This window comes from Podarcis gaigeae, assembly GCF_964106915.1.
Source record: "Podarcis gaigeae genome assembly, chromosome: 6".
Classification (NCBI taxonomy): Eukaryota; Metazoa; Chordata; class Lepidosauria; order Squamata; family Lacertidae; genus Podarcis; species Podarcis gaigeae.
Genome location: NC_139682.1, coordinates 20440520 through 20452905, shown reverse-complemented (window position 1 = coordinate 20452905; position 12386 = coordinate 20440520). Strand labels below are relative to the sequence as shown.

At 39.8% G+C, this 12386-nt stretch overlaps 1 protein-coding gene across 3 annotated transcripts in view; it reads left to right on the top strand.

Annotated features, from left to right (window-relative positions):
• The first annotated feature begins 730 nt into the window (after positions 1-730).
• The window catches only part of ARFGEF2 (ARF guanine nucleotide exchange factor 2), a 52492-nt gene continuing 40836 nt past the window's right edge, over positions 731-12386 (top strand). For 2 of the 3 annotated variants that reach the window (XM_083745740.1, XM_083745738.1), the window contains exons 1-4: positions 731-1140; positions 8816-8846; positions 11180-11303; positions 11680-11826. In XM_083745740.1, the coding sequence (XP_083601866.1) occupies positions 1002-1140; positions 8816-8846; positions 11180-11303; positions 11680-11826 (441 nt within the window). In that variant the 5' untranslated portion in view covers positions 731-1001. The remainder of the gene's footprint in view (positions 1141-8815; positions 8847-11179; positions 11304-11679; positions 11827-12386) is intronic. The other variant, XM_083745739.1, reaches the window with a different exon arrangement.

The window sequence follows — 12386 nt, the reverse complement described above, 5'->3', positions numbered from 1 at the left end:
ATAGGTCTGTATCTCTCTGCTTCAAACTCACATCTTCCTCTTTTTCCTAAACCTCTGCCTGGTGTTTCACGCCACTAAAAAGGTAAAGGTAAAGAACCCCTGAAAGTTACGACTCTGGGGTTGTGGCGCGCATCTCGCTTTACTGGCTGAGGGCGCCGGCGTTTGAGTTTTTCCGGGTCATGTGGCCAGCATGACTAAGCCACTTCTGGTGAACCAGAGCAGCGCACGGAAATGCCGTTTACCTTCCCACCAGAGCGGTACCTATTTATCTACTTGCACTTTGACGTGCTTTCGAACTGCTAGGTTGGCAGGAGCTGGGACACAGCAACGGGCGCTCACCCCATCACAGGGATTCGAACCGCCAACCTTCCAATCGGCAAGCCCAAGAGGCTCAGTGGTTTAGACCACAGCGCCACCCACGTCCCCTTAGTCCTCAGCAAAGCCTCTCTGGGAACTTTTGATGCCATTTTAAATCTTTCTTCCTTTATTGCGTTTTATTAATTTAATCGCTTTTTCGGAATCCTGGAAATCTTGGAACTGAATGGAACCCGTACGGAAATGTTTTAAACAAACGAACATTTCAAAACACGTCCAAGGTGTTTATTTTATAAGCCTCCACCCTGTAATCTCGCGAGCCGAGAGTTAAAAGGCAACGCGAAGTGCGACACATCATCGGCTGGGATCCCTGGCCCCGCCCATCGCACCTCCCATCACCACCTCGAAGTTAAGCCCCGCCCTCCCGCGTCACCGCCTCTGACAGGGCAGCGAGAGCCGTTCCACAAGGTGGCCGTGAGGGAGAAGGGGGAGGCCTAGGTCACGTGACGGTTTCAATATGGCGGCGCCGTGCCGCTGTCCATCACCCCCACCGCCAGCTTTACCTCTGAGGGAGCCGCGTCTCTACCGGATCGTGGAGCCCAGCTGCGGCCGAGCACCGTGAGCGCCGCTTCTCGCCCCGCTTGGGATAGACGGCGACGGGAGAGCCTTCAAGCCTCGCGGCGGCCATGCAGCCCCCGGCCCGCGAGGAAGACACCCGCACCAAGAGCATGTTCGTCTCCCGGGCCCTGGAGAAGATCCTCTCCGAGAAGGAGGCGAAGCGGCCCCCTCACGGGCAGCTGCGGAGGGCCTGCCAAGTGGCGCTCGGTGAGTGCAGAGGCCCCCGCATGCGCCCGGTTACGAAGCTCGGGGCCCTCCCCTCACAGAGGCGCAGCTCCAGGGAGCCCTGTCAAAAGCCCCGGGCGGCGGAGCCCAGGGCCGCCGGCGCTCCCAGCCCTGCCGCTTCGCTATTCAACTGCGTAAATTCCGCCCCGCGCATAATGTCGCCGAGGGGGAAACTGCTGAAGGTCGCCGAGAGGGCTGCTTCAGGTTGTTTATATCCGACCGTCTCCCAGGCGGTTTAAAGCCCCGAGTCTTCTGCCCACATGGAGAAGAGGTCGGCCGTGGGGGGGTGGGGAACACGACAGCTGCCAGATATCTCTGAAACACAAATGCGAACCCCTCTTCTTGGATATAAAAGTTGGGTTCTTTCTCCACTCCCCTCCCCCCCCCCCCCGTCAAATGAGCTGTCTTCTCTAAAATGCTTTGCCACGTGCATTTGGGAGCCTACCAGCTTCTCTCAAGCTTGAACCCTTGATCTTATTACATGCTTCTTAGTTCCAGTGAGTCCAGCGGAGTTGGCTCCCATTGAGCCTGCCCTCTGTGATTACACAGCTGTGTGAAAAGCGGTCAGGTTCCTCTGATTGCAGCCTAGGATCTGGGTTAAAATTTCTCTTCCTTGCTTCCTCTTATTGTGTGTGTGTGTGGGGGGGGAGTTCCCTGAATGAAGTGTGATCTGGGATCTTACTAGGCATGTGCTCTCTGCGTTTCTTCATCTCCCCTTTTATGCTGTGATGGGGATCCAGTGCCTATGGGACACTCCTGTCAGATCTCCTGGGGACTCCTATCTGTCTTCCCTAGCCAATGACTTTCTGTTTTTAAAGCCCCTCTAGATTTTTTACATGATGAAAGAAATTAGAAAAAGTGTTTCTGGGAAGTGTCTAATGAATGACTTTGTACACACATGAGTGTAGTTGGTGACAGGGCTTGGAATCAGATATGCTTGCTAGATTAATTTGCCACGTTGGATACTCCCCTGCTTGTGAACAGGTGACCACGCTACAGATCTTCTAACAGGAAGTGTCATAATAAATTTTGTGGTCAGGTTTGGTTGTCAAGGGAAAGAGGGAGGTTCCTTTCATTCAGGAAGAGAGAACAAGGTTCACTTTGCTTATCTGATTGTAACATGCAGTACTAATTGCTGTAGATTTATTTGAGCAATTTGCAAGCCTTTTTACTTATCAGATAGGCAGATTGTGTGCATGTGAAACACTTTTCTATAATATTTTCTTGAATTGTTTATAATTGGTAAATAATGAAATTTGTTGTGAGACTTAAGTACAAAATAGTAGATCAATACGGCCTTACTGAATAGTTTTACAGGATGAAAGAAATTAGATAAATGTTTCTAATGAATGTGACCTTTCTTTAAAAGAAAAGTTAAGAAACATCAACTTGCATTACAAGCAGAGACAGTTTCATTTTGGCTGTATAATTTTCTGTGCCAATAAGTCCAAATAGGGGGGGAAACAGTTTGACAGCTGCCTTCTCTGTTAGTGTCTTAACTGCATGTTCTATACAAATAGGACATTGGGACTTGTGTCTATTTTTTCTTGGCAAAAATTTACGGTAGATGTTTTTAAGTAGGTTGAGATGGGATTAAGACTATAATCCTATAACCCTTACCTGGGAGTAAGTACCACTGAATTTGATGAGACTTATTTCTTGAGTAGACATAGGAATGTTCTTTGGCATATCACTGTCTGAATTTAAGTGGCCCATTTGTAAAATAGACATTATTTTGGTCTAATATTTTGAGGATCAAGAAATGTATTACAAAGCATTCTGTATGCTCAGTCCACCAGTGGTGAAGTACTTAACACTTCAGCCCTATGGAGATCTATTTAGAAATCATTATTTTTAGGTTTAGGGACTGACAACAAGGCAAGCAGATGTGAGATTGCAGCCTTAACCATTCTTACAGTACAACGTGAATTCTAGCAATACCACATGAAATATTTTTCACGGCCCCCAGCTTTCAAAGAATAAAATGAATCTGATATTCAGCCAAAAACAAAAGCATAATCTGAAAAATAATTATATTATGATATAATATACAACATAATTCCTGTGTTCATTGCATTCTTGCAACAATTCAACTCATGTATAAATGTTAAGTACGGTATGTTTTGTTCTTTATATGGCTGGTGGTGGGAAGGGAGACAATTTGTATTTCCATGCTGTATAAGAGATATCCAGATTATCATAAGGAGAAAAATGGAAAGGGGGAATGAAGATGATAATGGCAGGAATGCATGTACCATAGCACAGCATGCTTCTGTTGTTTACTATAGCCTCCTCAATGTTCCTTGTACATTTTTAATTGAAAGCCTCTGCTATACAGAGCTTATGTTCATTGTGATGATATATAAGGCTGGGATACACCAGACAGGAATGTTATATACAAACTAACTGACAGAACCCTCTATTGACCTGATAGTAGAGTTTTGTCTAAGGGGGGGTGGAAATGAGACCTGACCTGAAAATGGGTATGTAATCCCAGGCAGATTTTACTGTGGGTAAGAGGCAGAACAAAATAAGGCATAAAATCACCATTTAACATATTGGCAAAGGTCTAACATTTAACATATTGGCAAAATAGGTATCATAAGAGGCAAGAAAGTAGCTGGGGCACAATTTAGTAGAACATTCTAAGATAGTTACAAGAGACTTAAATCTGTTTAGTGCAGGAAGGGAGAAAGATGTGGATTATAAAAGTTTAAGGTTATAAGAGTGACTGAATACAAATTCTGCATTGGGGTGTGGGCAAAAGATAGGTCAGTATCTACTGGTAGATTTATGCACATTTTGCAGTAGCTTGGCAAGTGTTTCCAAGCTCTAATTGTTTAAAAATAGCAGCAACAAAATGACCTTTGCCACCTAAATTAAGATGAAATGAAGAAAGCTAACCAGGTATGGATTTTTGTGCTAAAGTACTGTGGAGTCACTTCCATTCTGTTACTGAAAACAATTTTGTGGGCTTGGAATGCTCAGCGCATTATGTTCTTTAATTCTAACTGTGCTTATTGCACAAGCTTCTGGTTGGTTCTAGTAAAAAAGCAAAGTGGATCCAACAAGCCTGTCTTGTCTACTCCTGTTCGACCTGATCAACTGGTTTGTGTGACCTGAAACATACATGTGTTTGTCAAGAAATTAATAAGAAAACATCTGAAGGGTTACTTGCATGGTTGTGATATAGCAGCCCATTTTTATTTTTATTTTTTTACACTGATGAGGAGGTGACTAGCTATGGACAGGTGCCACTTTGATAGGTATTTGTTTCAGGTTTATTGAATACATACAAAAAGTAATTTATAGTGACTTAGAATTAAGCCAAAAGTAGAAGTATTTTGTACAGCCTGGAAGCCAGCAAGGTCTTGGCAGAAAGCTACTGGAAGGGACAGAAAACTGACCACTGAATCATTTTAAATTAATACAAGTTTAAAGAGACTCTAATTTCTAGCCTATTATATAAAGAAAGGGAGCATAACAACTTTATATGTTAATAACCTCTGCTCATTGCACTGAAGAATAGTATGCTAATTGTCCGGAATAGGTAGCAGGGCAAGACTCATTTCCAGTAAATAATTATCACCAACATTTAAAAAGTCAATCATAAAGTTTCCCACATCAGCTGCACTGTACACTTTATGCTGTAGGTTGATTTATTATTGATTTAATTTTGTACTGCTTAATATATAAATGATATACAAAAACTGAAGCAACAATATACAACTTAAACAAAATATTGCAAAAGCACACAGTTACATATTTCAACATATTTTCCCTAAATATTTGTTTTTACTTACTGGAACCTTTACAGGATCTAAAATGTCTTTTAAAATGTACCAAAAAATGCTAGATAGTTCACAGCACTGAATGGCATTTTCATATAACTTATAGCTTTCAGTCATAGCCACTTTAAACTTTTTATTTTATTATCTTAAAGGATATAGCAACTAGGGATTACCACTGAAATTGTTATAGGTTTTTCAAATAACAGATTGTGCTATTAACTCCTTACTTGGCTTTGGGTGTTCCTTGAAAATAATTGCTCTTTACAATTTGTTTCGACGGCATATGCTGTATTTAAAATTGTTTACCCCAATTGCTGCCACGTAATGTTATCCTGTACTATGGGTATGGCAGATCACTCCTGGCTAAGGAATTCGTTGTAGCTGAGATTGCAGTTTTCTTATATACAGTTCCGCAGATTCAAGGAAGGGAGATTTTAGGGAGTTTTGCTTAAGTTTGTTGTTGCAGTAACTTTTTCCTTCTTTGCAGTTCACAATTCTTTCCTCATGAAATACTTTTCTGTGTATTCATTCTACTTACACTGGTACCTCTGGTTAAGTACTTAATTTGTTCCGGAGGTCCATTCTTAACCTGAAACTGTTCTTTTTATATATGTATATATAATTTTTATTATTTTCCAATACAAAAAATACAATTGTGCCAAATTTTCACAGATTTTCACAAATTTGTTACTTTTTAGACTTCCTTTGGATTCTCTGACAATCATCCATATTTACTTCTCAGTTTACGCATTTCTCTGTTTATATTGCCATTAAACTTCCCTCCCACTCCTTTTTTTTTTTAACAATATATCTCTGTTTTCACAGTGCTTCTTGAAACCCCACCAGTGTTGTTTGCACATCACATGTTCTTTTCAGATATTCAACAAATTTCCCCCAGTCCTCGATGAACTTTTGGTCTTGAAGATATCTAATTTTTCCGGTTAATCTGTCCAGCTCTGCATAGTCAGTCAGCTTCATTCTCCAGTCTTCTATTGTCGGTATCTCCTCTTGTTTCCATTTCTGGGCCAGAACCTGAAACTGTTCTTAACCTGAAGCACCACTTTAGCTAATGGGGCCTCCCGCTGCCACCGCATGATTTCTGTTCTCATCCTGAAGCAAAGTTCTTAACTTGAGGTACTATTTCTGGGTTAGCGGAGTCTGTAACCTGAAGCGTATGTAACCCAAGGTACCACTGTACACTGTAGAAGCTCCACAGTTTCCCAGTAGCAACTGGAATTGAATCAGGGGCAGGAAGGGATAAAAGTGCTTGTTCCAAAGTAAATCCTGATTTAGAACTATTGGACCCGGGGCCACAAAAAAAGTTTGTATCTTATTTTTAAAATTTGTCAGTTGCCTCACAGATCTTTATTTCATAAGGAACAGGAGGTTTTGCTCTCATTAAGAAGCAGTCATTATGTAGAACCTCTGATTTTGCCAATTAACAGTTGTTACTGGGTATAATAATTATTTCTGCAAAGGACTGCTTGTTGTGGCCTGTAACCAAACCCAGTAAATTTGACAATGTATAATTAGCTTCCTGTTCCTTCCCCTGTAACGGGGCTGGGGAATATCAGACCTAGAGGCTATTCAGCCCTTCAAGTCATATCCCTCACTAGTTCTGCTCTACACTCTGCCTGAGTGCTTTTGCTGGGCTGGATTGTGCCCTTGAGTGATGCTAATGCCCCTTGCTTCCCTCTATGGAGGATGCAGAGATGCAGGTCAGTGTGTAGAAACTGCTGAGTTTTGCATGTCTGGAATACCCTCCTGTACAGTCTCGTCTGCTCCTCCACCCACTCTTGACTCTGTCCACCAGTAGCAGGTATTTCCCAGGAAGTTGTCAAGGAGGCCTGAGTCTGAAAAACATTCCCAACTGCTTCCTATATATCTCCACAGTTTTTCACAAATTTTCCTTTTTGTCTCCTGTTCTTTCCTTGCAAATATCACATGGTATTTAATAAAACGGCTGCATATAGAAGTGGGCTATAGCAATCTCTTCTAAGTTGTATGTCTAAAAGGCGGTTGTTTCTGATAACACTTAATTTAGAACGTCTAATGGTACCCTGAGAAGTGGGCATCAAGGAGAATAGAAAACAGGTGGAAGAAAAATGTTTTGTTTCTGAATTTTATTTCTTCCCCTTCTTTTATCGTAGGATTTCCTTCATTGGGGCATTTGACAAATTGGGGCATGTGTATGGGGTTTTGATCAGGAAAAAGGAGGGAAATAATTAAATCACGCCCAGCTGTTCCAAACAAATTGACCTCCCCACAAATTAAAGTTTGGAGAGCAGTCTGACCTGCCAAACTGGCCTGTCTGTTAGAGGAGGGATTTTGATATAATTTATAACTTTTTTTCTTGTGGGAGTAGAAGCCAGCAGGAGAAGACAAGGTGTTTGTAGTTTCTTGCCTGCATTAATATTAACTACTTTGCACAACTGGATGGAGTGTGAGTGTGTTTGAATAAAACTGTTGAAGCCTGGAGGAAACCAACATTTAGTAAAGGGAATCTTGTGCAATGCTTTCCCCGTTATGGAAGATACGTTTTTCCCAAGCTGCTGATATCTCAGGTTTCTTAGCTTCAGTTCTGACTTAAATGTTACTGTGTTATCTCTTGCAAAGTACTGTAGTTTGCTCAGAGATTTCTTACTGGACTTTCAATGTACGGTAGACTTCCCCTGCCCCTCATCAAAATTATATTTTATTGATTCGTTAGCAAAAAAAAAAAAAGGTGCAAGCTTAACAGAAAGAAAGAAAACAAAGTCCATTTTTGTAAAGCATCGCAACCTGGAAGGACAAAAGTACAAAGATACTGTACAACACAGCTCCAAAGGGATAATAAAGTACTAATGCATACAATTCCCTTTGCAGAACAATAAAGATATGTAAAAATAGAAGTATTCTCCACCCATGACTTTTGTGATTACTGAGTATAAAGGGTCTATAAAGTCTTGGGTGAACGAAACATTTAAATATACTGGTCAGCAATCATATGCCTCCTCTGTACCTACAATTAATCACCCAGAGTTCTGGAGGATGGCAATTAGCACTACTATATCATTTTTGAGGTGAACAGCAGCAGAAAAATTCAGTAAATGTTGATGTAGCCAGCAGTACTACTTGTTTAAGAAAACGTTTGCAAATAATGTTTTGAAATTCCCCACAATTAAATAGTTTTTGGGTTGTGTTATCTGCATGTCTGGAACAGTATTTAAATTACAACATAAATTGGAAAGGAAAATTATTTTGGGTAAACATGGGCACCTAATCACAACAGTAGGGGAATATTTGTTAAGCTTTCGTTTAAGTGACACAAGTGGTTTATAAAAAATAAAATGTATTTGGAGCAGATACTAGTCTAACCAATATTTTGTTTTAAGAGGAAAATACAAAACATTTAGTTTTTTAACTCCCTGTTTCTGCAGTAACTGTCATTAGTTTTGCCATAAGGAATATAAGGGCAGTGTAGCAGGATAAGTGCTAGTAAACTTGGCTCTCTCCACATATTTTGGACTACAACTCCCATCATGCCTGAGCATTGGGCCATGCTGGCTAGGGCTGATGGCTGTTATAGTCTGCAACATCTGGAGACCACCACATTGGCTATCTGCATTCGCAAAGTTAATGAGAGAAGTAAATTCAGATATCCATTTAGTATAAATAGTACTTTGTTATTGATTCTCAAAAGTGCATCTGGCAAAATTTGTCTATTATACATGACATAAAAATGTGTTTTGAGATAAAATGGTAATACATATATCATTGCTGGTATCATCCACTTTTTTACCAAGTTATTGGCTTTTGTCTTATATTGGCATCTGTGTATAGTATAAGTCTGCAACATAAACCATTTGTTCCGTTTTTCTCCCCAGATGAAATAAAAGCAGAATTAGAAAAGCAAAGGTGAGTAAGTGCTGGTGACCTCACGTATAATATAAAAACACCTAATATGCAGGTGTATGTATAATTTATCTGGCTGCTTCAGGTAACACTCTTTAAGGTAACACATCACAGCAACACAACGAATGTCCCTCTAGCAGTAAAACATTTTCTTTTGAATGAACATGTTTCAGGCTTGTTTCTAGGCAGGAGTTGATTGGCATGGACAAAAAAAAAGTGGCTTTGGATGTGGTAAGACCTTCTGAAACTGCCCTCAGTACAGTTATTTGCAACTGTGTCTCTAGAAAAAAAATTGGGAATTTGGAAGAAAATGAACAAGTTTAGGTAATCCCTGTGGCTATGAGTGGCCTAAGTAGAATTAATTGTATTTCAGTTGCAAGTAACGACTTCCCAAATATACTGTTTTACCACTTCCTTTCTTCTCAACTGGATTTTTCTTTCATTGCTTATGACATGGCAGTTCTCTGCTAACAGAACCTCCACTTCCTCTCTTTAGATCTCTTTTGCATATGTTCCATAATGTATGCGTGTAATTGGCTTGGTCTGAGATACCAATCTGCATGATTAATGAAACCCAGCTCTAATCTGTTGGTGTTCAGCTGTCTCTTTGATGTTATCGGATTAGAAAATTACTGTAGTTCTGTTTTCTGGATCTCTGTTTCTTCAGTGGCATGCTGTGCCTGGTGCAAACACAAGTTCATTATACTTTGGGAAGAATCCTAATGATTTTCTTCTATTGTTCTGTGTTAGTTTTCCAAGCCACTGTTGGTCATTTTCCACACTGGATTTCTGTTGTGATATAGGCTGGGGTGGGGGCTTCTGTTTGTCTTACCCCAACACAATCTGGAAATTCAGTGTTGAGTCATGTACCTATCGCCATAGAAAGAAGTTACAGGGGTACCTCGGTTTAAGAACAACCCTGTTTAAGAATGATTTCATTTACTAACTACACAAAACTGGAAATAGTGTCCCGGTTTGAGAACTTTACCTTGGTCTAAGAATGAAATCTGAATGGTGGAAGGGCACTGGTGGTGGGAGGCCTCATTAGAGAAAGTGAACCTTTGTTTAAGAACAGTTTCGGTTTAAGAACGGACTTCCAGAACAGATTAAGTTTGTAAACTGAGGTACCACTGTACTGTTTTGGAGGTAGCTTGACATGACTTTCATCATCTTTTATTCTGCAGAAAAACATTAATAAGCATTTTCACTATATTTTTCTAGGTAGATACATGTGCTAACCATTCCCTCCTTATGTTTCAAAAGAAGCTTAGACACTGCATGCTATGTGGGAATATTCCAGTGCTTCATAAACATACTGTGAGAAGTAGCTCTTAGCAAGATTTGATGGTTGGCCTTGCAGTAGCAGGATCCATTGACATTTTCTGCCTCCTGAAACTTAATAATCTTGAACCCAATGGTTAAAAATACTTAAATATAAAGATATTTTAATTTTTTATATACATTTTTTAAAAATGCTCTACAGAAACATACATACAAATATGTCATTCCTATGTAACATATGTCCTATTACGGATTAAATTTCATTCCTTATTAGCTATATTTGATCTTGGTGCTGAAAAAGCATTAAATTATTGAATCTTTTAATTTTGCTCCATATATGTCATAAAAGGAGACCATAATCTTTCAAATTGTTCTTGTTTTTATCTCCCTTCCTTCATTTTAACTTTTAAGCCAAAAGGGAATGAATCCACGAGAACACAACTCATGCTCAAAAATTTCCACACTGATATATTTTAAAAGTACAGTACTTAATTTTATTAGCTACTAATTCTTGACACATCCATTCATGCAGTGCAATTGGATGTTTTTCCAATTCTTTAGGCTGTGATCTTGAAGTACATGCATGCAAGAATGACTTCCTCAATAGTCTTTCATCAACCGAAAAATAAAGTGGTTTTGTACTTGAGGGAGGAGTTAAACCAAGTTGCTGTTAAGAGTGAGACTATAGAGAGAGAGTGTCTGCATGTATATAATTGTGTGCTGATTTTTGACAAGCATGGACATTGGAGACTGTGGTCCTAGGTTTCAATACTTCACGTGCTTGCTGACAAACTTGCTGCCAGTTAGGTATGGAGGATATTAGCCCTTGCCATCTTGTTGTAAGAAGTGTGCAGCAAGGCCAACTACTCTGGGTTGGAAATAGATATATATATATTTTTGGAGATAGGACCTGCATTGCTTTCCATGCCTTAGAAAGGAATGTATCAATGGCTTTTATGTTGTGTGTTCTATGTGGATAGGAAATTAATTTGAAAGCCATTGCTCAGTTCATAACACTGAGTGAATTTGTTGTTGTTTTCAATTTTTCCAACTAGCCAAGGCAATGAAACCCCTCCAAAAGCAAACTTCATTGAAGCCGATAAATATTTCCTCCCATTTGAGTTGGCCTGCCAGTCGAAATCCCCACGGATTGTCAGCACCTCATTGGACTGCTTGCAGGTATCCTTTTTAAATTAAGTATTTGTCAACCTTGGCTGTGTTTATTTTGACAGTGTCCTCTAAATTTTATGTTGAAGCAGATGCATGTATGCATATATTGTTAGACCGCAAACAGAATTGAGAAGCTACTTTCTTTATTTTGTCTTCCTTTTCCTGCCTCCAAAGTTCTTTAAAACATCTGTTGCAGGTTGTATTAGTAATTGTTCCACGCTCACCCCTCCCTCAGCTTTGACATATTTTAAGACACACATGCACACCATCAGCCTCTTTGGAACCTGATAATGAATCTGTCCTGCATTTTGAATCCTCTAAATGACATGGAAAGTGTTTCATGTGTGAAAGTGATTATAATACAATTTTTTCTCTCTCTCTGTAGAAACTTATTGCATATGGACATATCACTGGCAATGCTCCAGACAGTGGAGCTCCTGGAAAACGCCTGATTGACCGCATCGTTGAAACAATCTGCAATTGTTTTCAGGGTCCTCAGACTGATGAGGGAGTGCAGTTACAAATTATAAAGGTATTTTATTTTGATTTATATTTTAGAAAGGCTGTTTGTTAATAAGACTTTTGCTTAGTCTATGCTTTCTAAATGGAGGAGGCTCTTCCTTTTATCTTCCAGTTAGAGAATCCCCAAATCTAATTTTAAAAGGCTGTACAATTTACCCCTTCCTGCACCATACTATGAAAATTAAATTAACTACCTCTTGGTAAATATGAACTCATATCTTATTTAAGTAGCCATTTCTTCCTAGACCACAGAGCTCTGTTAATGGATTTGAAATGTTTTTCTGCCATATGCTGCTCTTTTCTCCCTCTCCTTCACCCAACTTAGCTTTCTGCAAATTGCATGTTGTGTACTAGTTAAAGATTATTTTCTGAAGCTCCAGTACCTTATTTCTCATTTGAGATCTAATTTTCTTAATAACTCGTGGCTATTGACTGACAGGGCTTAGCTTGTAAGTAAATCTGTATTGCATTTGATTGTAGTAGAAGCAGCAGCAGCAAATATTAATTCATTCATTGCACCCCTCCCATCTGACTGGGTTGACTCAGCCACTATGGGTGGTTTCCAACAAA